The 26646-nt window shown below is 34.2% G+C and overlaps 1 protein-coding gene across 17 annotated transcripts in view; it reads left to right on the top strand.

The window, feature by feature from the left end:
* The window catches only part of ADGRL3 (adhesion G protein-coupled receptor L3), a 762953-nt gene that overhangs the window by 256124 nt on the left and 480183 nt on the right, over positions 1–26646 (top strand). For all 17 annotated transcript variants that reach the window (XM_045572137.1, XM_036415171.2, XM_045572109.1 and 14 more), the window contains exon 3: positions 4716–4946. In XM_045572137.1, coding sequence (XP_045428093.1) covers positions 4874–4946 — 73 coding nt within the window. In that variant the 5' untranslated portion in view covers positions 4716–4873. The remainder of the gene's footprint in view (positions 1–4715; positions 4947–26646) is intronic.

The following is a 26646-nucleotide window of genomic DNA, read 5'->3' as shown; positions in this document are numbered from 1 at the left end:
AATAATAGCTTCTGCTCCTCTAAACTCCTTTCCCCACCTCTGTTTACACAGTAATCATGAAAACAAATCCCTATGCCTAAATCAAATGTAAAATATCATAGTAGAAGTGCCTTTATGCCCTGCTGCAATATCCTAAAATAACCATTATTATAGATAATAGACCTATAATTTTTATTCTTTTCATAAAATAACTGTTTCCCATGGCTTTATCAATATTAAAATATATAGTAGCTTATAAAATATTCTATTTCGGTTTTCACTAAAGCCAGACTTCACAGTAGCAATAATCATATTTTACTATGGAAATAATTTTCCCTAAACCTCCAAAGGGTATAATGTGTAATTAGATTTTTTAAACCTGTCTTTTCTCTCTCTCTCTCTCTCTCTCTCTCTCTCTCTCTCTCTCTCTCTCCTCCCTCCCTCCCTCCCTCCCTCCCTCCTCCCTCCCTCCCTCCCTCTCTCCCTCTCTCTGTCTCTGTCTCCTCTACTCTTGGACTGGTCAAGGTTCTCCACTTTTCAGAATCAAGTAACCTATTTAAGCAAGGCCTAAGTCTACCTCGGAAACTTGCCACATTGTCTCCTTCTTTTGTACAATTAATAAACCTATTACTGTGATACAGTTTCTTGTTTATTTCTATTATAGAGAGGAAAGAGCACTGATGTTGAATTCAGATACTTGGTTTGAAATTCTTACTGAGTAACAAGTCTGATTTTCTTCCTCAGTAAGTATTGGAGTATTATCTGCTTTAAAGATTTCTATGGAGCCCATTTCTATGGGATGATGCTCAGTTAGTTGAAAGGTAGCAGGTTTAATTTCTATGGAGAATTAAATCAGAAAATTATTTAATTTCTAGAACATTGGTTGGCATAAAAAGCTAAAGAAATATTAATTATTTTATTCTTCATGTGACTAAAGAAATGTTAATTTTTCTCCTCTTTATGTAACTTCATTTCCTGTGTTTTATACTATAGTATGAGTTGTGAGAAAACGTTTTCTACTTTATTTGCATTTTGAAGAAATTAAATATATATTTTTGAAATAATAGATAAATAATTTACGTGAATAGCTAACCATGTATATTTTTTCTTGTAGCTAAATTATTCTATATGTATTCCTCTTATTTATATATGGTTTTTTGTATGGGTCTATGTGGTTACACACATTCACTGATATCAATTTTTGACAATCATAAACCCAGTGGCCATAGGAAAAGTAGCAACAATAACTGAATGTTGAGTATATAGTGTATTGTTTGCTTGTTGATCTGTCAATCAACTTATGTATTCTTTTTAAGATATCCATTAATTATCTCATGCATATTCATTAATATAATTTCATTTTCATTTTATTTATTTATTTAATTTGTTGACATTATTACACATGTCCCCATGTCCCCCACTTTTCACCCCTTCCACCCAGCCCCTGCCCTAAACCAGGCCTTCACCACACTATTATCTGTGTCTATGGGCTATGCATATATGTTCTTTGGCTAATCTCTCCCTGTTCCTCCTAATCTTTCCCTGCTCCCTCTTCCACACCCCTGCCTCATGTCTATTAATTTTTTACATGCATCCATGCCTCTGGACTCTTTTCAAAAATTGATTTTGAGCCCTAACTTGTTTGTCTCAATGAATAGAGCACGGGCTTGAGAAATGAAAGGTTCTTGGATAAATGCTCAGGCTGTTGGCTCTATCCCCAGTAGGCAGCCAATCAGTTATTCTCTCTCATCATTGATGTTTCTATCTCTTTCTCCCCTCTCCCTTCCTCTCTGAAATCAATAAAAAATATTTAAAAAAATGATTTTGAACAAAATAAATTAGCAATTTCTTTTAAAATTCATTTTAGAAAAGAATTATACACTTATGACAAGTTTTGAATGTTTTTTGGAACTCAAAGTATGAATAAATAAAAATGAAATGAAAATGTTGCTCATGATTCCTTTCCATGGTTTCTGTTTTATCTGAACCACATTTCCCCCTGTCAGTGCTTTTCCTATTTGTAAGAGGAAAATACTATGAGATTGTCTATTATAAGCTTCATTTTGTTTTATAGTCTATGTGAGATTAAGCATAAAATTTGTATGCGTTGTGTCCAAATGTAGTATTCTTGGCATCCATCTATACACTAGTGACTCAGGAAATATTAATAGCTAAATAATCTTGCTTCTTACACAGCCACGGTAAAAGGATAAACGTGAAACTAATCTTACCTAATAATAGACAAACATATAAATTGACCTTACCTCTGCTACACCATCGGCCAATCAGGAGTGATATGCAAATTAATCAAACGAAGATGGTGGTTAATGTGCATACACAGGTGCCAAGTGAAGGGGGCAGGACACAGGCATTCTACCCCACCTCCAGTCTCTCAGGGCTTCTGAGCTGTGTGGGAAGGTGGGGCCAGAGATAAAAGAGGAGGTTCCAGGGCCTGAGTGGAAAGGCGGTGCTGGCAGCCAGGGAAAGGAAAGCCCTTTCTAGCAGGAATCTTCATGCAACAGGCTTCTAGTGAAAGACATAAAGCTCTTATTACATGCCAGACACTCTTCTGGACAATATATATTTTAATGCATTTCAGATAATTAAAAGATACAAGTTATAGTTCATTTAATGTTCTTATAACCATAATTGTGAAGAATTGACTCTTTCTCCTACTAACTGATAGGAATCCAAGGCCTCGAGAGCTTAAATGACTAGCCCAAGGTTATCTTTATCATGCTATAAGTAATAGTGCCCAAAATTCAGATAAATCCATGTTATTTTGACTTATAACCAAGGCAAATACTTCAGACTATTTTGGAATTTATTTTGGTAAAATGAGGATTATAATACAATCTTCAGTAAGCTATTGCTATTTTGAATGCTCATTCCCAGAAAAAAAATACATACTCAAATATGAAATTATATTACATATATATTAATCATCAGAATACAGTGAGAGAGAGAGAGAGAGAGAGAGAGAAAGAGAGAGATGAAGCTTTTATTAATTCATCATTTTTTTTTATTGTTTAAAGTATTACATGTTTCCTTTTTCTCTGATTGACAACTCCCCCCCCCCCCCCCCCCCCGTGATTCCCATCCCCCAGGAGACGCCCCCATCAACCCCGTGTCTGTGTCCCTTGGTTATGCTAATATGCATGCAAACAAGTCCTTTGGTTTTCTCTACATCCTCCTCCCCTGCCTTCTCTCTGAGGTTGGACAGTCTACTCAGTGTTACCTTATCTCTGGATCTATTTTTGTTCATCAGATTATGTTGTTCATTATATTCCATATTTGAGTGAGATCCTATGATATTTATCTTTGTCTACTGGCATATTTCTCTTAGCATAATGCTCTCCAGATCCACCCATGCTGTTGCAAATGATAAAGAGTTCCTTCTTTTTTACAGCAGCATAGTATTCCACAGTTTTCTAATCTACTCATCTTCCGATAGGCACTTAGGCTATTTTCAAATCCTAGCTGTGTTAAATTGTGCTGCTATGAATATAGGGGAGCATATATCCTTTCTGATTGGTGTTTCTGATTTCTAGGGATATATTCCTCGAAGTGGGATCACTGGGTAAAACGGGAGTTCCATTTTTAACTTCTTAAGGAAACTCCATACTGTTTTTCACAGTGGCTGCACCAGTCTGCATTCCCACTAGCAGTGCACCAGGGTTTCTTCTCCACATCCTCACCAGCACTTGTCAATTGTTGATTTGTTGATGATAGCCATTCTGACACGTGTGAGATGGTAACTCATTGTGACTTAGAGCATGTTTTCATATGTCTCTCAGCCTTCTCTATATCCTCTTTCGACAAGTGTCTATTTAGGTCCTTTTCCCATTTTTTATTTTATCCTTTATCTTCCTTTTGTTAAGTTGTATGAGTTCCCTGTAAATTTTGGACATTGATCAATTTTAAAGGTGCATGAAAGACAGAATCATCAAAATGTGGGTCATGTTCCCTTCATATTTTTGCTCTATAAGATAATCTGTGCATACATAAGCTGAAGCAGCTATATCAGTTTGATTCACTAACATGACTTTTTAAATGTCTGCCATAAATGTATTTAACTCTTTTAAGCAAGATTATTCATCTTAAGCAGTAAGATCCTAGAAAATAAATAGCATGTTTTATTCAGTATTGTATTATGTTTTCCTAGTCCAGTGCTTTGTAGTTTAGTGGGTACTTTATAAAACTCTGTTGAAAGAATTAATTATCTTTGAGCATAATTAATTTATAAAAATCTATGATCTTCACAGGTTTACTTACAAATATGCTTAGGATAACAATGTAGGTAACATGTAGAATGATTTCTAAATGAATATTAGGGACTAAAATGAAAGTAAAACTTATACACTTAACTTTTTATTTCAATCTCACAGCAATGATAATAAATTTTTATAGTAAAGTTAATAAAAATTGTATTTCTGGAAAATATTTCATGCATAGTAAGTGCCAAATTTAGTTAATTATTATAAAAATAACATACTATATTTATATTATTTTTCCAGTAATACTGCATTATTCATTTCAGTTCCTTTGAGGTGTAGAGATTAAATACTGATAATACATGCATAAACATTTTCCTTTAGGTTACTCATTTTTATATATGGATCCTGTACTCATTAAAATGAAATTAGGAGGTATAAGAGATATTTTAGTCAGGGAATAAACTTTTAAAGAGTTAAGAAAACCTATATTTGATAACATTTTTTTTTTCTTGTTTGCAGGATTCGAATTTGGGATATTGGTGTTTCTGTTTTGAGGACTATTTCTTTTTGGGTTTTTACTTTTTCTTTTTTTTTTAATCATCGGTCTTGGAATACGGAAGAGGAACCAGAAACACTCATTGTGACTCTCGTGGGAAACACTCACTTTTGAGGCACTCATGCCTGACTTCACAACCATGTGGCCATCACAGCTACTGCTCTTCACGATGCTCTTAGCACCCATAGCCCATGGTAAGCACTTTAATTAGTTTCTTTGTGTGATTCTTAATGTTGCCTCAGTTATTCATACTAGTTTCTTTCCTTTACATCTTTGCTCTAAGATTTAGCAGCTTTTGCCTACATATATTAATAGAAGAGTAAAAGGTCACAATTGTGACTTAAGCTGCAATAAATATGAGTTAGAATTTTATTTCTTAAGGTACTTTTTAGAATGTATATATGCTTAAAAAACAGCTTTGCATGGTTTAGTCTTTATTTTTACCACACCCAGGGAGAATTAGCTGACTCATTAACTACATCACTTATTGCGAATTTTTTGGTTTACATATTTTTATAATCAAAATAATTTTTAATATAGTATTTGCATTTGAAAGAAAACACCCCCCAAAATCTGATTTCTCAAACTAAGTAATCATTTGTTTGTTAGTGTTTACTACTCTGCTTAATTTTTAGTACACAGAACAAAAAAAACTAAACTTTTCATTAAAGGAAAATTGTTTTTGTCATATAACTTTCAATGCAAAATAGGGTGGGAAAACAACATTAAAATAATGTGAACATATGCAGAAGAGTAATTTTACAGAAACGTGCTAATATACTCATAAAAATAATACACTTGTTCATTTAAACATCTTTGTATTGATAACAGAAATATGTAAATAATTACATACCTTTGGGCATTTTATAAAACATATAAATATTCCATAGGTAAGCAAGACAGTTTCTGTACAACTTAGTATATAATGTTCACTGAATCTCAACAAGCCCTGTCAAGTTAAAGTCTATATGTATGTTCCTTTCTCACAATTTAAAGTTTCCTACTAATTACCCTTCCTTTTGCACTAAGATAAAAATGGTGTAGTGCAGACACTATTTCATATGTTAATGGCAATTATAGCAAAGAAAAGGGGACACAGTTATATTCGCCAGTGCTTAGGAGTTCTCAGCATATTATAATCTATCAAGCAGCTGAAATGAATTTTCAGCCTCTTTCACTCACTTTTAGTTTTTAATTGATTATGAAATCAGCTGTAGTTCATGAATGATGAAGTTCCACATTTGGCTCATGTCCTAAGTTTCAAATGGAATTGCATTCTGCTGTCATTTTAAGAAAGGATAAAAGTTTCCTCCAAAGTTCCCCTGATTTAACAATTATATGTAACCAATACCTATAATATAAGGTAGTGCTCTTTTAATAAAAAGAAAGTAAAATTATATAACCATACATAATATAAATAAATTTTGTCAAAAATTTTGAAGTAGTATTTCTTTAATTCATATATTGGTGCAGTACTTAAACATTCACAATCTTGGGCACATGTGGCATTTGTCATATGGGACAAATAATTGTCACTTTAAACAAATGCTTTTCTCATTATATATCTCAAGATGATTCTAGTTAGGGATTTTATGTTATAAAAATGCCTCACTCAGATAGTTCTTTTGAGGATTAAATAAGTAGCATATGTGAATCTAGCATAGTGCGTGATGAATATTAAATGGTTGAACATGTTCACTGCTTTCATACACTATCTGTCTCTTCAGTTTTGGTTCTAGTAAATTGTAAAAACCAGGAATGAGCTGAGAAATTATTTTAACATGAGATCTATTCAATTTGTTGTTGATGTTCAGAGGAAATACACACACACACACACACACACACACACACACATACACACAAGTTTATTTATTTTTTAAAAGTCAGTCTAAAATTACACTCGTTTGAGCAGGTAGATTAAAAATAGCAGAAGTAGACATTGTATGAAAGACTGTTTTTATTGACGTTTCTGTTCTCCACAAATAGACACCTATGTATATCACTGGGTCCCAAACGAGGCTGAGCTATGTGTAGATCTTGGTTCTTGGATTGGGACCTGTACTGAACACACACACACACACACACACACACACACACACACACAATCTCTAGGTAACTCTGAGAAATATCTTAACACCCCTAGTTGGGCACATTAAAAATTGACCTGGTATATCAAATATTTTAGGCTAAAAAGTTAAGCAATCCTTTCCATTTTACATGAACTATTATACTTTCTATTATATATATATATTTTTAAATCATATAAACCTAAACAACATGGAAGATTTCAAATTATACACTTTATTCTTATTGCCATGGTTAGGTGTTCTAAAACTTGCACCAGAGAAAATTCAAGTCAGTGTTGTGTACCTTCTACAGGAGGCGCCTCCGTTGTGGTTCCAGTTCTGACTTGTGAACCCAGGGCCTCACATGAGCATCTGGGTAGAACCAGCTCACTCATAAAGAGAGGGATGTGGTAGCCCTTCACCTGTGCTGAGGTCACTCAGGAGGCGTTTTTAAAGCCTCTACTAATCCCGGCTTAAAGAAATAGCACTTGACTCAAAACCATAGAGGAGTGGCTTAAAATGGATGTCACAATTCTAGAAGAACCTCCCCGCCTCAAACATCCCCTGACAACACCTCCTCACCTACAGTTGTGAGGCCCAGCTTCATTTGCCTTCATGTACACGGAGAATTTACTTTTCTGGGTATGATCTGAGTCTCTATTCTTTTTCTCTTTAGCAAATAATAATGATCATTATGGATTTTATAGCTATACAATTTGGATATATCGGTACAATTAACCACAATATTCTTGTGGGTTTAACAATATTTACTATAATCTTTATCATTAAGTATTTATGGTACAAACATTGAATATTGAGTGGTAAAGGAACTTGACTAATGTTACCCAAGCTATTATGAGACTCAGAGGGGACCTGGTTTCATGAGCTCTTGTCTTACTGCCAGTAAGATGATCAATTTCTAGCAAGGTCATTCTTCCCAATAAAGGATCCCATCTCACCTCTCCCGGTCATTGGGAGAGATGAGGCAGAATGCATGTAACCTGCCTCCATTAAGGTCTGGACACAGACAGACTGAAGTTGGAAATCTGACAAACCTGAGATAATATTCTGGCTCTCCCATCTATTAGCTCTGTAACTCTATTACTTGATAAACTAGTTAGCAATCCTACGTTGAGTTTTAAAGCTGTACTAATTGCTAAAAATATGGCAGTGAGCAAAAAATATTCTTAATACTTCCCTCAAGGAGCTTACAGAAACTTAAAAAAATGTGTAAGTCTACTTTTCATCCAAAAGAATAGACACTTATTCCATGCAGAGTCATTTTAAGAATGGATAGAATAATAAACTATGTATAGCTTCTAACATAGCATGGGTATTTGGTAAATTTTTCTTATATTTGGTTTTTCTACTCTAAAATTAGCTTGAAATAGATGGAAACCTCTGAAGGTTTGATAAGGAAAAATGCATAATTATCCTTATTCTTGCCTTGAGGATAGAAAGAAATCTTCTGCTTAAACCTCAGTATTCAGGTTTTGCCAGAAATTTCTTAATACTACTCTCTGAACATAATTAATATTAAACTGATATATATTAAAGCTTAGTATGTAATGTCAGTATATAAAAATGTAATTATAATACATAATTGTCAGCGATTCTATTGTAGTATATAATAGTCAGTGGTAGTGAAATATAAATGGTAGTATATGATGCATTTTTGCACAATCTTTATATGGATAAAATTAGAAACCAAGCTAAGTAATTAATTCTGAATAATGTTTACATTAGTTGAATGACCTGCCCATCATCCTAGAAAGTCATGCCAATATTTTATACAGAAAAACAAAATCCATCAGTATATCCACATGTATATATACACACACAATTCTTTGAAATTAGGAAATGTCCACGGCTCTTTGTTTATCTGTCCATATTCTATGTCTTTATGTGCCTCTGTATTTCCATTTTCCATGACCGTATGCCCTTCCTGTGCTGCCATACAACCCTTATCTATTATGCAATGAGACCTGGCAGAAATCAAGAGAAGCAGGGAAAGCAGATGGCCAGTTCTTTGATGTTAACTAATGTAGGGTTACATGAAGTTAAAGTGTTTTTTGTTCTATTCATGTGGTTGGAAACAAGGGAAATAGTGAGATTGGAGAACAATATCCAGTGATAAACATGGGTATCAGGGCTCATGCTGACTGGCAGAAAGGGTAGTGCCAAGGTTCAGTGTGGGACCTGGGCTAGGAGATCTGGTCAGGGTGTGACTACCCAAGCCACATGGGTTGGGAGTTGAGAAGGTGATTTTGGTAAAAAAAAAAAAAAAAAAAAAAAATATATATATATATATATATATATATATATATATATATAATCTTAATTTAACTGTACTTATAGATAATGTCTTTATTGAAAAGATAGCATATAGGATTGTTTGAGTACCCTGGGTAATGGGAAACAATATGGTACATTTGTATAGAACACATGTGTCAAACACAAGGCCCGCGTGCCAAATCCGTCCCGCCAGGCCTTGCAATGTGGCCCGCACCGCGCTGTCATCACTGCACTCCGCTGCGTTTCCATCACAATGACAGTTTATGACTGTTCAGTAAACCATTCGGCCCGCGATTTAGGCTTGATTTTAGATTTTGGCCCCTTCTCTGATTGAGTTCGACACCCCTAGTATAGAATATAGGGCTTTAGTATTTTTTTCTATAAGCAACATATGCTTACTTTTTTCCTATAGTCCTATTTTTTAGTTGCGAAAGTTTTATGTGGTAATATATTCACTAGAGGCCCTGTGCACCAATTATTGCACAGTTAGGTTTCCTAGACCTGGCTGCTGATCAGGGCTGATCAGGTTACCTGCCTCCCTACCACCTCTTTCCCTCACTTCCTCAGTGCTCCACCACCACTGCTTGTCACTTGCCATATTCTGTGCCACCCACTGGTGGTCAGCACACATCATAGCAAGTGATCTAACTCCCGGTCCCCTGGTTGAACTCCCAAGAGGACACTTTGCATATCAACATTATATATATATATAATGTTGATATATATATATATAATGTTGATATATATATATATATATATATAGAGAGAGAGAGAGAGAGAGATTTTGCAGGGTATCCCACTTTTTATTATATTCAAGGAAGTTAATTACAATAAAAAGTTTTTAGTTGGAACAAAAGAACCAATAGATGCATATATATTTAATACTATACATTTTTATGTATATGCACTTTATAATTAATCTATTTTAACAGTTATAATACTATTTAATGGGTCAGTAATTTAAAATAATGCCCAGATATATTTTAACTTCTAATCACATGTGAAGCTTGAGAAAGAATATAATTATATTTTACTACATAATATCTCACCATATAATTCTTATTATGAAGTTATGTTTTATAAGTGCAAAAAGTCAGGTTGACTTCTAAGCTGTGCTTAACTTTCTTATATTTAGAAATTAGTGATCCTTGATATGTTTATAACGCTTTCCAGCCTAGGGAATTTGTAATATTTTCAGTAACATCACTATTTTTATGGTCAGTTATGTTAAACAGCAAAACCTTTGAGGTCATGATATATGAGGTTTCTATCAACACACCCAATACCATCTTCCATGGCCACGTGGTATTGAATTTCAAAATATATATGTTGTAAATTAACTATGCAGTCTCTGATATTATAAGATTAAGTACAAATATGCATGGCTGGTAGCTTTCCTTTGTAAGAATAGGTTTAGAAACCTTTCTTACACACTCAGCATGCAGTTAGCAATTTAAAAAAGACTCTTCATTTTTTTTTTCACATTTGCAAAACAAGTTACATGTGAATTTTATTTCAGTGATACTCATAAGTGACTTGTGTATACCTTGAGAGAGAAATACTTTTTTTTTTTTTATCTTCAGATTTTATATATTGTGCATATTTGGCGGGGAGTGGGTTAGGTTCCTATGTTAGTTTTTTTTTTTTTTTTTTTAATTTCTTGGACATGGGATGGACTGTGGCGGCAAAGGGTAGTTGTATAGTTGAGATTGAATTAATTTAAAAATCCTTAGGTATATAATATATAAATATTTATGTTTTCCTCTTTTTTATATTGATTTTCACTCTCATTTTCAGTGTAAGACTGCTCTTACATTTATAATTTCACATAGGTAGCCATGTTACACTTTTTCATGCATTTATTTCCTCCATTCTGATTGGGAAATTACTCCTTAATGACCAGTTAAAAAACTGAAATACAATAAGAAAGAGTCTCATTGATTTATCATGTAAATAGAGACTATGCATTATGTTATGAGCTTTTAAAAAATTTGGCAAGTTCTGTTGAAAAACATAATTTACTCATTCTCTACTTTTTAATTGATATATTGGTTTGGTGAAGTCAAGGACAACATATGCATTGGGGGGAAAATAACTTCAGAAAGTATTTTTTTCTCTTGTATTAATATTGAAAGAATGAGGGTTTATCTTTCTATAAATTATAAATAATCTTGTCTTTACATTTTGTTAATAAGACATTTTTATCTGATTTGAATTTTTATTTCCCCTATATTGCCATCAAAGCAGAGTTTCTTTAAATATATAGAAAATTGTCTTTCTTTGAGAAAAATATCTTATAGGAAAGATTGATTAAATAAGCTATGTTAGTTAAGGTTTTGCAAGAGAAATATGCTGGTTGTACGTACAAAAGTCATAGATACGTGTTTTTGTACAAAAATAGGCTTTCACAGTGGCATTTGATTAACTTTCTATATTTATTTCATCTACACATATTATGGTTTGTGGTGACTTGAATGCTCTGAAGTCAAGGTTGTAGCTTACTGGTAAGGTACAAGAACATAGTCTCATATATTTCTTTGTCATTATCAGGGTTATCTACTTTATTGTCACAGTAAGTCTCCTCATAGAAATTTAAATTAGAAAGCAAAAATGTATTAATCCTATGACCCCGTGATATACTTAATATTAATGTTTGTTAGATTTCTCTACTGTCATGTTATGTATGCACATATATATTTTTTAAATTGGAATAATGTAAGAAGTAAAATTTACCTTTCACTTGACTTAACCTCAAAATGTAGATGTTTTTATGCTCTCATCAAATTAAAAAAAAAGTATATAATATTGTTTCATATGAAGGAACCCTTGTTTATCTAACCATATGATAATGACTCAACATTGAAGGTCATTGATATATTACCATTACAAATAGCATTTTAAAGGAACATGCTTGCATATACATTTGACAATATCACTATACCTCTGGAAGGAAATATCTTGAGAAGTGGAAAGTAAAAGAATTATTTCTTCTTACATTAATTAACAAGTTAAATGAATACTCATAAATAGTCTATACCATCATGGTTGTTATTACTAGAATCTTTTTTTATAAGTTGCAAGTTTGAGTTACTATAATAAACAACTAAACAAAATATTGAAAAATAGATATTCAAATATAAGATAATGATTATTTTAAGCAGTATAATGATATAATCAGGAAATAAATCTTTCTCAGAATTGAGATCAATTTGAGTTCAGCTGTTTGTAACTTAGTAACATGCATTTCACTGTTGATTTGATTTAAAACAGTACTGAAATGTGTGACTTAGAAAGAAATATCAAGAAATATATGGGGTGTATGAGAAGAAAATGCTGAAATTTACTGGGGTTATCAAAGAAAATATGCAATAAACTAGGTTCCTAAATGAAAAGACTGAAGACAGCAAAATTGACACATATCTCCAAATTAATTTCTTTAGATTTTTACTCAAATACATTCATAGTACCAGTATGAACTTTTCTAGGTAGAAATTTAACACAAATATTCTAAAATATATATTGAATATTAAACAAGAAAAAAAGCTAGTAGAAATGAAATTAATAATAGGAAGGCACTTACCCAATTGATCATAAAATACATCTTGTAAAATACAATAATTAAAGAAAATCTTAAACTAAAGCAAAATGATCAATTATAGAAATGAGATATCTTAAATAGCACTGTAGTTTATTTATTTATGTTACAGTGTGTTAGGAATTACTTCTATGAAATTCAAGTGTCTAGAATAGGAAATAGATAACTTAGGATCAAATTGATTATGTGTGTGTTTCAAAATATATGTTATGAGACACATACCCACACTACTTTGAGTAACCTACATTAATCTCCATTTTTGGACATTGTATTAGGATAAGCTAGGCTATAGTCACAGTAAATTCCATAATTAATAATGGCCGCCAGAGAATATTAACCTGTTCACCAAACCTTCCAAGAAAGGTTTCTGGTCAGCATGTGTGTCAGGGGTGGATGTTAATTCTGTTGCTATCATAGTTACTCAGAGACATAGGCTAATGTCATCAGGCTTCTAAAGTCATTCTGAGGCCATTGCCATTCCTGTGGACTGGAATAGCACTGTGGAAATTCTTTTGGAAAGTTTTTATGGATATTCCTGGAAGGAGTGTACATTTCTTCTGTTTTCATTTTCATTAAAAAACACACAAAACATTAAGCCTCATAGTCACACCTATAAAGGAGTCTGAAAAGTGTAGTCCTCTTGTGATAAAGGGAAAAGATATTTAACACACCATGTAGGTTTACAAAAAGGGATCTAATACACTAAGACTTTAATGAATAAATGGAATTTTTACAGCTTTATTGGGATATATTTAATATACCATTTCATGACCAGTGTGTTTCAATGGTTGAGCATCAACCTATAAACCAAGAGGTCACAGTTGATTCCTAGTGAGGGCACATGTCTGGGTTATGGGCTCAGTCCCCAGTAGAGGGCATGCAGGAGGAAGTCAATCAATGATTTTCTCATCATTGTTGTTTCTATGTCCTTCTCCCTCTCCCTTCCTCTCTGAAATAAATAAAAATATATTTTTAAAAACACCACAAAACTAACCATTTTAAAATGTAGAGTTCAGTGGATTTCAGTGTATGAGCAGCTATACAATCATCACCACAATAAATTTTAAAACATTAATTCTCCAAAGGAAACCTCATATCCATTTTTATTCATTCCCAGTACCCCTTAGCCCCATACCTGGCAACCACTAATCTACTTTATATCTCTTTGAGTTTGCCTATTCTGAACATTTTTCCTAAATAGAATCATATTTTTTCTTATTTTTGTGTGACTTGCTTCTTTCACTTAATATAATTTAAGAATTTATGCATATCATATATCAACAAATTCTTTTTTATTGCCAAATAATATTCTGTTGTATGAATATGCCACATTATATTTATTAGTTTATGGAAATATGAATTATTAAAACTTTATTCTGCATAATGCTATTATAAAAACTAATTTATAAGCTTTATGTGAACATATTTTTACTTTTCCACACCTAGGAGTGGAATTGCTCAATCACATGATAACCCTGTGTTTAGCAAGTTGAGGAACTGCAAAACTGTTTTCCAGAGTAGTTATAGAGTAATGCAGTCTCAACAATAAGAGGGTTCTTATTTTTTCACATCCTCACCCACACTTACTGCCTTTTTTGTTTTAACCCTCCTAGTCTAGATGAAATAGTATTTCATAGTTTTGATTTGCATTTCTCTAATACGTAATGATGTTGAGCTTCCTTTCCTGTGCTCATTGGTCATTTGTATGTATATCTTATTTAGAGAAATAATACTCAATAATTTCCAGATTTTTAATTTTTTATTGTTGAGTTCTACATGTTCTTTTTAGAAAAGACTAGAAGATATTATTGTTATAATACCTTTACATGTAAAAGTTCTTTATTTTTTAAGATTTTATATTTATGCCGAGACTGGTTTGGCTCAATGGATAGAGCGTCGGCTTGGGTACTGAAGGGTGTCCTGGGTTCGATTCCGGTCAAGGGCATGTACCTTGGTTGCGGGCATATCCCCTGTAGGGGGTGTGCAAGAGACAGCTGATCGATGACTCTCTCTCATCAATGTTTCTAACTCTCTATCTCTCTCCCTTCCTCTCTGAACAAAATCAATAAAATATATTAAAAAAAATATTTTATATTTATTTTGAGAGGGAGAGGAAGGGAGAGGGAAAGAGTGAATGTGGCTCTAATTGGGATGGAACCCAAAACCCAGGCATGTGCCTTGACCAGAAGTGAACAGACAACCTTTGGTGCACCGAATTATGCCCATCCAACTGAGCCACATTGGTCAGGAGTTGATGTAATTCTTTAGACCACATATTCTAAGAGAGGCTTTTTGCCTGGATTTGTCCATTTAAATCTTACCTATTTTACATTCATTTTGAAATCATATGCTATTTTTCTAGCTTCACTCAACCTTCTCTTGTACTTATATTTGAGGTTCATAAAGTAATTCATTACTTCATTTTTTTATGAAAATGATAAAATCTTGTAAGTGGCAATGATGGAAACTTCATTCATATATGAACTGTATAGCAGTGACATTCACTGGGTTCTTCTAGTAGCTTACAATTATTCCTTCCTAAGAAAATGATAAAGGACATTAAGCTTTAGTTATGGTGGCCAAAAATAATTATATTTTTGTTCTTATTTAAATTCTTATTATTCCAGATTTTGGAAGTCCTCATATTTACATCTTTGCTGAAATCCTATCTAATAAAAGAGTAATATGCAAATTAACCACCACTCCGCTACACTCACCAGTCATGCCTACCAGCCACGCCCACCAACCAATCAGGAGAGAGTATGGCAAATTAACCCAACCAAGTTGGCTGCAATCATGGAGAGGGCAGGAAGCTTCTGTTTCCCTGGCAATGGAAGAAGCCAAACTTTCCATCTGCCTTGGCCTGCCTTTGCCTCCACTCAAGATTACAAAGTTTCAATTATAGAAAATAAATAAATCCCAACAAAAATGGCCGCAGCCATAGAGCTGGCGAGAGCAGGAGGTTTGAGTTGCCCCCAGTGAAGGAGGCAGCCAATCTTTCCGCCTTCCCTGGCCTGCCTTGGTCTCTGCTCAAGGCTACAAATTTCAATTATAGAAAATAAATAAATCCCAACAAAAATGAGTGGCCACAGAATTAGCAGGAGGCTTTGCTCTGCTCAAGGCAACAAAGTTTCAATTATAGAAGATAAATAAGTCCCAGATATCAGGGCCTTGCTTGGGTCACCAAGGTGGGGGGAAGGGGTGAAAGGGGGCTGGCCAGTAAACCACCACAGGCACCTCACCTAGGCCGCCTTATGCCCTAAGGAACCCCCACCCTGATCCAGGACATCCTTCAGGACAAAGCCAGTTGGCTTCCATCCATGTACCAGTTCTCTATCCTATCTAACAATAGAATAATATGCAAATTGACCATCACTCCAACACACAAGTTGGCTGCCTGCCTACATGTGATCAAAGATGATTGTGCCCATGTGGACACAAGATAGCCACTAAAAGATGGCCAGCAGGGGAGGGCAGTTGGGAGGGACCAGGCCTGCAAGGGAGGGCAGTTGGGGGCTATCAAGCCTTCAGGGGAGGACAATTAGGGGTGATCAGGCCTGCAGGGGAGGACAATTAGGGGTGACCAGGCCTACAGGGGAGGACAATTAGGGGTGACCAGGCCTGCAGGGGAGGGAAGTTGGGGGCAACCAGTCCTGCAGGGAAGGGCAGTTTGGGGGGTACCCAGGCCTACAGGGGAGAGCAGTTGGAGAAGACCAGGCCTGCAGGGGAGGGCAGTTAGGGGTGACCAGGTTGGCAGGGAGGGTATTTAGGGGCAATCAGGCTGGCAGAGGAGCAGTTAGGCATTTATCAGGCTATCAGGGGAGTGGTTATTGGGTAATGAGGCTTGCAGGTGGAAGCAGTTAGGGGCAATCAGGAAGGCATGCAGGCAAACATTTGGGAGCCAGCAGTCCTGGATTGTGGGAGGGATGTCTGACTGCTCCTTTAGGTCTGAACCAAGTAGGATTGGGCCTCTACAGGCAATCAAACATTCCCTTAAGGCAGGGGTCCTCAAACTTTTTAAAGTGGGGGCCAGATCACGGTCCCTCAGAGAGCTGGAGGGCCGGACTATATGAACTACTAATTCCTACTGTAACACCTCGGCTGCGCTCACTGCCCAAAAAACCTGGCGGGCCGGATCAGACTCCTCTGCGGGCTGCTTGTGGCCCACGGGCCGTAGTTTGAAGACGCCTGCCTTAAGGGGTCCCAGATTGAAGAGGGTGCAGGTTGGGCTGAGGGACACCCCCCACCCCTGTGCACGAATTTCTTGTACTGTGCCTCTAGTCCTATATAATAAAAGGCTAATATGCAATTTGACTGAACAGCATAATGACTGCTTGCTGTGATGCATTCTGACCACCAGGGTCAGATGCTCAATGCAGGAGCTGCCCTATGGTGGTCAGTGCACTCCCACAGGGGGAGCACTGCTCTGCCAGAAGCTGGGCTCATGGCTGGCAAGCACAGTGATGCTGGTTGGAGCCTCTCTCACCTTCACAGCAGTGCCAAGGATGTCCAACTGAACTAGGGACCGAGGCCTCTTGGACTGCAAGAGGGTGCAGGTCGGGCTGAGGGACACGCCCCCCCCCCCCCCCCCCAGTGTAAGAATTTTATGCACCAACTCTCTAGCTACATTATAAATATTGAGTCTTTAATTTTATTTCCATAGACTGTTTCTCTAATATGTTCAGCAAACCATTGGATGCCTTTTATTCTGTATCAGAAAGTTATTTATTTCCTTGTCTCTTTATCAAACCTACCTACTGTATATTACTGACCATTCACATTGCATCTACAAACAAAGATGATAATCCAAAGAAAACAGGAGATTATATATGGTAAGAATCCTAGCAAAATTGCACTATTTCAAGCACATAGTTGTATTTAAAATATTACCATTTTGGGGGGAAAGTTTAACAGAAAGCTTCAATAAAAGTAGTAAGTTACAAACGTTGATACTGAATAGTTTCTGCAGTTTTAAGAAACTGGAAATGGAGGAGAATGTTAGTATATATAGAAATTAATATTTACATAAAGCCCTGAAGTTTACAACATTGTCTAATCTAAAATGTTTAGTATCCTAATTTGCATGGTCCTGATGAATGAAAGAAAGATTTCAAGCTTTTGAGTTTAATTCCAGTTCTATTGCTTTCAAGATACATGACCTTAACCAGTTTCACAGTTTCCTTCATTATTAAGGGGTAATTAGGCCTACTTTATTATAGTATAAGGATTAAGTAAAATAATGTGTAGAAAGACCCTGACAGAAAGGTTCACACATAATCCTTGGAGAATGTAGTCATAAAACATACCTTTTGGAATTAGAACTAAAAACAAACACACAAAAACCAACTACCCAAATGACTTAGGTAGTAAGCAAAATTTAAAATATAACACCATCTTGGGGTCACTTACTCTCCATAGAGTTTTTCAAAGACTGCATTGTATATCCTTAATCCCCAATTGTGACAGTTTCTCTAATTATGAGCCTATACATTGTAAAAACATTCCATCATTATATTCCGGACTCACCCACTGGACTGTAACTAAGTCTTTAATGAGTTACCAATGAAGATCTTAAGCTTAGATCAGCATTAAAAAAAAAAATGTTAAAAGAGTGTGGAAAAGCTATTCAGAGTGCAAGCCTGTTGCTTTTAATTAGCCTATAAGCCCAATACAACTTCTGGCTTCACTATGCACCCTAGGTTTGAAGAACTTCACTAGTTAGTGAAACGTATCCCTCACTTTGGTATTATTAGTTTAGCGTGAAGTTCGATGGGAAATACATTTTGCAAAATTGGAGAAATCATTGTTTTGATAAAATGAAAAGATAAAGTATTATCCAAAATCAAAAGAGCATCATACGATTCATTTTTTGTTGGACTCAGATGACTTTAATACAGATTAGTTTTATTGTTGTATTAGAGAATAATAAATGGCATGGGAGAAAAGATTCAGATATGATTAGATCATGTAAATAAAAAATAACCATCTGTATTTATAAAAAGAATGAACAGTCAGCTTTCGTGCATTACTGCTTCTCTCTGAGCAGTTAGTTACCATAAAAGTCGTAATTCTCCACACTACCTGAATGAGATCAGGACTATTCTTTTCTGTAGCTCTGGTTACGTATCAACAGTGGTGGTGACCACTGAGCAATGATCCTTTGTTTGTTTTTCCCTTTTGATAGTGAAGTTGTGAAACCATGTAAACCGTATGGGCACATGATTTAATAATGAAGACAGATAATACATAAAATTCAAAGCAACAGGCTGGCATGATGCTATCCCTCCAGGGAACACTACACATTTGCTTAAAAGGGAGCCTTTTTGATTAGTCACAACAGCTCAGGACAGTTGGAATTGCTATGATAATCCAGATATTTTACAGGTTGCAGGCTGTCTTTAAGAGGCGGTACTGATGCCCCACCTCTGCACACACATAAAAATCCTTTATGCCTATTTTTAAAAGTAGGTGTCCAATAATAATCATACTCTGTGTGTGTATCAACAACATAAGTAATCATTTTGACATGTGAGCTCGGTAACAAATCTGCTTCTTTATTAACCAGCATATGGCTTTCACTTGTGTGTGTGTTGAACAGGGAATGGATGGGTTGAAAATCTCTACTACAAAATATATATATAAGTTTTTAGTTTTCTCAACTTTCTTCAGAGATGCCAGTTATGATTATCTTAGGATAGGGAAAAGGAACTCACTAACAAGACAGATCTTTGTCAAAATGTATATTTTTTCTCAATGTTTTCCTCCCTCCCTCCTTTTCTCCTTCCCTCCCTCCCTCCCTTCCTAATTTTTTTTTTTTTCTTTTGCACACATCAAGTATAATTGGCAGTGGGAATAAGGGAATTTTCCCCTTATGATCATTATAAAGATTTTTTTTTTAAATATATTTTATTGATTTTGTACAGAGAGGAAGGGAGAGAGATAGAGAGCTAGAAACATCAATGAGAGAGAGTCATCAACCAGCTGCCTCTTGTACACCCCCTACCGGGGATATGCCCGCAACCAAGGTACATGCCCTTGACCGGAATCGAACTTGGGATCTTTCAGTCCGCAGACCGAAGCTCTACCACTGAGCCAAACCGGTTTTGGCGGTTATAAAGATTTTTAACGAAATAGTTTACTTTGCAACATTCTGAAAGCACAACATTCCTTATCATTAAGAATTTATATTCTTAAACAAGGGAGTAGATGAAAAGAAATAAAGTCAGTATTCTCCAAATAATAAATTTCAGAATTTTATTTTTGTTACCATGAATTTAAATCTATTTGGAATATATTTACATATTGGGAGGCATTTTTAGTTAGAAAAGAAAAACTATTAGTTGTCGCTCTTTGATTAGTAAGTTATGTAATACGCATTTGTGTGATTTGAATGAAAATAATGTTTATGAGAAGCTGATTATAATTTTATAAATTTATATCACATAACAGAAACTTTATTCTCTGTTACTCATTTTAACAAATGTTTGAGATATTTATATCACAATATTACAATCTAGGCAATTGTTAAAACAAGTAAGCCACCGTTTTTCCCTCTGTTTTTGGGACAAAGAAGATTTGTACACAAAGAACATTTAAAAGTAATATTTCAATGTTGTTTCTTTTAACACTAGGAATTAATGTTCCCTTTAACTTTAACCATAACCATGTGTTGGAATCTTCGCTATTCTCAGAATATCTTATACAACTTTTATTACTTGATTGTTCAGTCTTCTGATGACCGAAAGTTGAACCAAAATATGTTTTATTTCACTATAAAAAGTTATGATGTATAGAAGAAGAGTGAGGCCTCTTTGAAGGGAGAATTTATAATCCACATAGGGTATACCAACACTTTATAAAACAAGTCTAGTGAATGAGTCTATTGAGTTAAATTGAATAATATAATACTTTCATAGGAATAGTATAAAAGTTGCTTCATCATACACAGGTGGACAATTAATCACTACTGAGCCACTTTCTTATAAGGGCCAGAATTGAAACAAATTTTTCGTGTTAGAACTTTCATGTTGTAATCTCTGCTTGGTGGCATCCTTGATCATGCACTTAAGTTGGAACTTTTTATGACTTTTGTTAGTGATTACTACCCAGCCTATAAAGGAATTATGCAATCCAGCCTGTGTTGCTCAGTGGTTGAGTGTCAACTCAGGAACCTAAACATGACCTGTTCCATTATCAGTTCAATGAATTGGGTTATGGGTTCAGTCCCCAGTAAGTGGCATGTAGGAGGCAGCCAATCCATGATGTTTCTTTCTCATTGATGTTTCTCTCTCACTATCCCTCTCCCTTGTCTCTCTAAAAATCAATCTATATATATATATATATATATATATATATATATATATATATGCAGTTATGCCTTAGGGAAAAGTCAGTAAGATATAATCTTTTTATATGGCCAAAATGAAAGTGCTGGTGGAAAAGTATGAATACAGATATGCATAAGAAAGCTCAGTTGAAAAAAGTACATTTTCTTATAATAAAATTGTAAAATAATTCTCTCTTTTTCTCTCTCTCTCTCTCCCCCCTCACCATTCCTTTCCTCATACCCCCCCCCCATGCATATATGGTAGCACAGAAATTAAATTAGACACTTCCTATCAATCAGCCATTTTTTAATCAGCATTTGTTGTTTCAATATAATTTCTAAATTTACTAGCACTCTGCTCTTAGCTGAACACTTTTGTACACAAGAACTCAGTGAATACATGTAATAATCCAATGAGCCATATATAGTAGTCCCTGTACCTATAATTTTAGGAAGAAAAATAGACTCAGAGCCATCCCATCAATCTAATGATGCAATGACATTTAAAATAGTTGTTAGTAAAAAACTCAGAATCTCCTTACCATCTTGTGAAAACTTTTTTTAAAAGATATTTTGATAACCTACTGAGAGTTTGCCTTATTTTGTGGACCTATGATTTAAATTAGAAATAAACCAACCAAAACAATGTGTAGGACTTAGCTAGAATATTACAAAATAAAATAATCAAGCAAAATTTATAAAATTTTACTTTAGAAAGAAAGAAGTTTTTTGTTTGCTTAACCTTAAGAAGTATAAAAAATAAGATTTTAAATTATTAGGAGATTTAAATTTTACTTTATATGTAAATTTAGAATTTTGGACTGCAGTACTAAAATGAAGGGAAATAGTATGAAGTTTGGAGATGAAAATATATATATATATATATTAGTAAATAGTGAATACCTTGGGAAAATTACAGAAAGCCTGAGCAGTAGAAAAAACGGTTCATAAGGACAAATATGTAACACCATAATCAATAAAGAAATTAAAAAAAAAGGATAATTTGAGCAAAGGATTACCCAAGTATTTATAGGAGGATAGATATTGTGTCTAACAAGGTAATAATCAAAAGTAAAATTGAATGTGTAAGTTAAAATCATAGTTGTAATTTTAGTACATTTTAAACTATATAAGAGCCATAGCTGCTTTGACTCCTGAAATGTCAGCCTGTGGACTGAAGGGTCTCGACCAATGGATGTTTCTCTCGAATTCATGTTTTTCTCTCTATCTCTCCCCCTCCCTTCCACTCTCTCTGAAATTCAATGGAAGCATGTCCTATAGTGACAATTAACAAAACAACAACAAAATAACTCCACAAGATATGGTAAAATATTACCCTAAAATACACTTGTGAGAAATATTAATATATAAAAGTGATATCATTTGTAACTGATAAATTAACTCAGTTGGTATTTTGTTTTTACCATTTCTCTCACTTTAGAAATATCTTAGTAATGCAGAGCATTGTTTAGCCTAGATTCCAAGCTCAATGTCATCATCAATATATGTTTGGAGGAAGAAACTAAATAGTTGACTGAATTACGTAGTGCCTCATTGAAGGAACAATAATATAGAAATGGTTGAAATTGGTTAGAAACAATGCTCACTTACTATTTTAAACTTAATATATATAAGTAAATATTGAACTCTGAAGGTGTATGTGTGTATATATATATATATATATATATATATACATACATACACATATATATATTGGAATCTGATTTTTTTTTTTTTTTTTTTTTTTTTTTTACTTATTTTAATTATTAGTTCCACAGATAAGATGGAAACTCTGGAACTACCATCAGAAATATGGTAGTTTGCCTTTTACATGCTTTTTAGTTTTCCTTTCTTCCTGCCTCATATTTGCCCTAACTTATTCAGGAACTTTGATTCAATGATGCTCTTTGATGTTGGAGACTATACATAAACATGGAAATATTTTGATCATTTCAGCAGGTTATGAAATATTAATTCCATACTTGCCACTGAGTAAAGCAGAATCTAAGTGTTTAAATAGTAAAACTCTCTGAAGTAATTATGTAGACAGTTTGATTATGACAATAACTCATATTACTTATAATGAACATCAAATATTATATGATTAAAGCAATTCACATTTTTTTGTTAAATTGTACCCAAAGATAATTTTCCCATCGATTTTAGACAGAATGGAAGGGATGGGAAGAGAGAGAGTAACATTAGTGTGAGAGAGACACATCAATTGGTTGCCTCCAAAGTTAATCCCGTTGAGGTATGTGCCCTTTGGCCATAATCTAACCAGGTCTGAGACTCATGCTCTAATCATTGATCTGAACTGGCTATGACACCATTCTATTTTTAAAAAAAATAGTGAATCCTTAAAAAAAATTAATATGAAGTCTTAATTAGATATGCATTTTTAATAGTTTTGTTGAGAAATAATTGACATATCATTGCATTTGTTTAAGGCATGCAGTATGATAGTTTGATTTACATAGGTTATGAAATGATTACCACATTAGGCTCAGCTAATATTCATTTTCTCATACAGATACAATAAAATGAAAAGAAAGTAGAAAAAAACACCTTTTTCTTTGTGATGAGAATTTTAGGATTTTTTTTTCTTCTTTAAACAAATTTCCTGTACATCATACAGCAGTGTTACCAGGATTCACCATGCTATACATTACTCCCTGGTAGTCATTTATCTGATAATTGGATGTTTTTATTTTTTATTGCCTTTCTTCAATTCCTCCTCTTCCAACCTTTGGTAATCACAAGTGTGCTCTCTTATCTATGTGGTGTTTTGTTTGGTTTCCACAGGTAGGTGAGTCACACAGTATTTTTTTTATCAGTCCGACTTGATTTTATTCACTTAGCATGGTGCCTTCAAGTTCAATCCATGTTAGTGCAAATAGTAAGGCTTCCTCATTTTTTAATGATTGGACAATATTGTGTGTGTGTGTGTGTGTGTGTGTGTGTGTATTATATCTCACAACTTCTTTATCAGTTTATCCAATGATTGATACTTATGTTTTATTCATCTTGGCTATCCTATATAAGAAAAGCATAGTATGCAAATTGTCCCCTGAACAGGGAGTTTGACCAGGGAGCAGGGCTGGCTGGAGGAAGGGAGAGAGGCCCTGGCCAGACGAGGCTGAGGTTCACTGGGCCTCTAGTTGTGAACAATGCTGCTATGAACATGGGGTACAGATAGTGGTTTCCTTTTTTTCCCTTTGGATAGATTTCCAGAAGGGGAATTGCTAGATATATGATAGTTCTTTTTTAATTTTTTGAGAATCATCCATACTGGTTTCCACAGTGGCTGGCTACACTAGTTTGCATTCTCATCAGCAGTGTACAAGGATTCCCTTTTCCTCACATCTACACTAGCATTTGTTCTCTTGTCTTTTTATGATAGCCATTGTTACAAGCAGGAGACAATTTCCCATCGTAGATTTTTGTTTGCTTGTGTCTTTGTTTTCTGCTATTGAATCCATGATTTCTTTGATACTCTGGAACTAATCCCTTATCAGATATATTGTTTGGAAATATTTGTTCCCATTCTATAGGATGTCTTTTCACTTTTTCCATAATCTCTTATGCTCTGCAGAAGCTTTTTTGTTTGACATAGTTCCAGTTGTTTATTGTTGATTTTGTGTTTTATTCCCATTTTTTGTTCTACGAGTTTTTTGGATTTAGGTCTTACATTTAAGTCTTTAGATATTTCGAATTAAATTTTGTGATTGGTGTAAGATGTGGTGTAACTTTCATTCTTTTAGATGTGAATATCCAATTATATCAGCATGATTTATTAGACTGTTTTTTCTCTATTTAGTATTACTAGCTGACTTGTTAATTATTAATTGAGCATATGTATCTGGCTCTTGATTCTGTTTCATTGGTTTATTTGTCAGGATTTTTTTCCCTCCAAAACCATACTATTTTGAGGACTATAGCTTTCTTGTATAGCTGAAATCAAAAAATGTATTTCCTCCTGCTTTGTTCTTTCTCAGTATTTCTTTAATTTTTCAATGAATAAAAAAAATTTAGGAATATTTTATTTTCTATTTCTATAAAAAACACCCTTGGAATCTTTTGCATTGAATCTATAGATAGCTCTTGGTTATTTTAACAATATAAAATCTTCCAATCTATGAACACAAATGTGCTTGTATCTACCTCAGTTTCTCTTATCAGTGTCTTGTATTTTTTAGAATAGGCATCTTGATCCTCTTTTAATTTATTCCTATTTCATTGTCTTTATGCTATTGTAAATGGGATAGTTTATTGTTTTTGGAAAATTTGTTGTTAGTGTTACAGTTCTTATAGGAGATAAGAATGAAGTTTTCCCCCCTCTCTTTAGAGAAGGTTAGAAAGAAGAAAAAGATGTGTTGTCCTTATCATTACTTTCTGTCCCAGCACCAAATACTTGGGATACTTTAGAATTACACATGGCAGAGTTTGAAATTGTGGTCTCCAATGGAGGTAGAAGAGTAGTATTAGGGGGGAGGATGCCTTGAAATTATAGTTAATGCTATAACATTCTGAGGTATTTTTTAATTTAAAAGGAACATTTTTCCTTATGCATCTAGATAAAAAATGGGGCATTTTTTATGTGAAGGCTAGCTTCAGATATCTGAAGACAAGTGCTGTCTAGGAGTAGCTGGATCTGTTTTGCATACCATTTGGGTAGCATATAGATAAGTGAGTGGAGAATGCCAGGGTGTAGATATCACTTTTCTTGACATGAGGAACTTGCTGCCTCAAATGGATTTGGGTGTTTCCAGGACAGAGTGATCACGGACTTTTCCTGGGAAATTTCAGATATTTTTAGCAGGGATGATCTGAGGATTATTATGTAAGCATGTTAGTTGAATGATTCCTTCCAGACTTAAGATTCCATAGTCCTAATGGAATACCAGTCTCAAAAGTCTGTTTATCTTGAAGACATATTTTTATAATAGCTTAAGGAAGAAAAATTAGATTTATATTTATAACTCAAATATTTTCTCCAATGTTTTACAGTACCGTAAGTCTAATAGATACAATATTTTGTTTATGCCAAAAGTTAAGATTTTGGCTCTGTTCTAATAGCCCTTTTCCATATGGACAGTGTAACAACTTCCATATTTGCTCTTACTGACAGGTACTCTAGATTTCTTTCATAGAGATGTTTAATTTAAAGAAGTCTACAGACACCGTATATTCCAGCTTCATAGAACACATCAGAGTCTAATTTCCTTTAACACAGGACTCAAATTCTACTTCACTTCCTGATATTTTTGAATTCCTCAAACTTACTTACTAAAATAAAATAATTTTATTCTTTGATCCATACTTACTGTTTCTAATTCTGTAGACCTTGCTCTCTTGTTCTAGTTTGAGCATGTTCTTATTTCTTCTTTAACTTAAGATCATTTTATTAAATACAGACACTATTATATTTTTCAGGTAATTCTACTCTAGATGCATTTTAAATGTGTCATCATTTTCTGTGGACTCTAGAAATTTCTTGAAATAATGTATCTCTAATTCAGTAGAGATCACTATTCCCTTTCTCCCCCCTCCCCCCCAGCATATTGTACCCTATTCTTCCTTCCCAGGAGCTTTAATTAGAATTCCAAACA

This window comes from Pipistrellus kuhlii, unplaced genomic scaffold (genome assembly GCF_014108245.1).
Source record: "Pipistrellus kuhlii isolate mPipKuh1 unplaced genomic scaffold, mPipKuh1.p scaffold_m20_p_1, whole genome shotgun sequence".
NCBI lineage: Eukaryota > Metazoa > Chordata > Mammalia > Chiroptera > Vespertilionidae > Pipistrellus > Pipistrellus kuhlii.
This window is presented reverse-complemented; position numbering and strand designations above follow the sequence as displayed.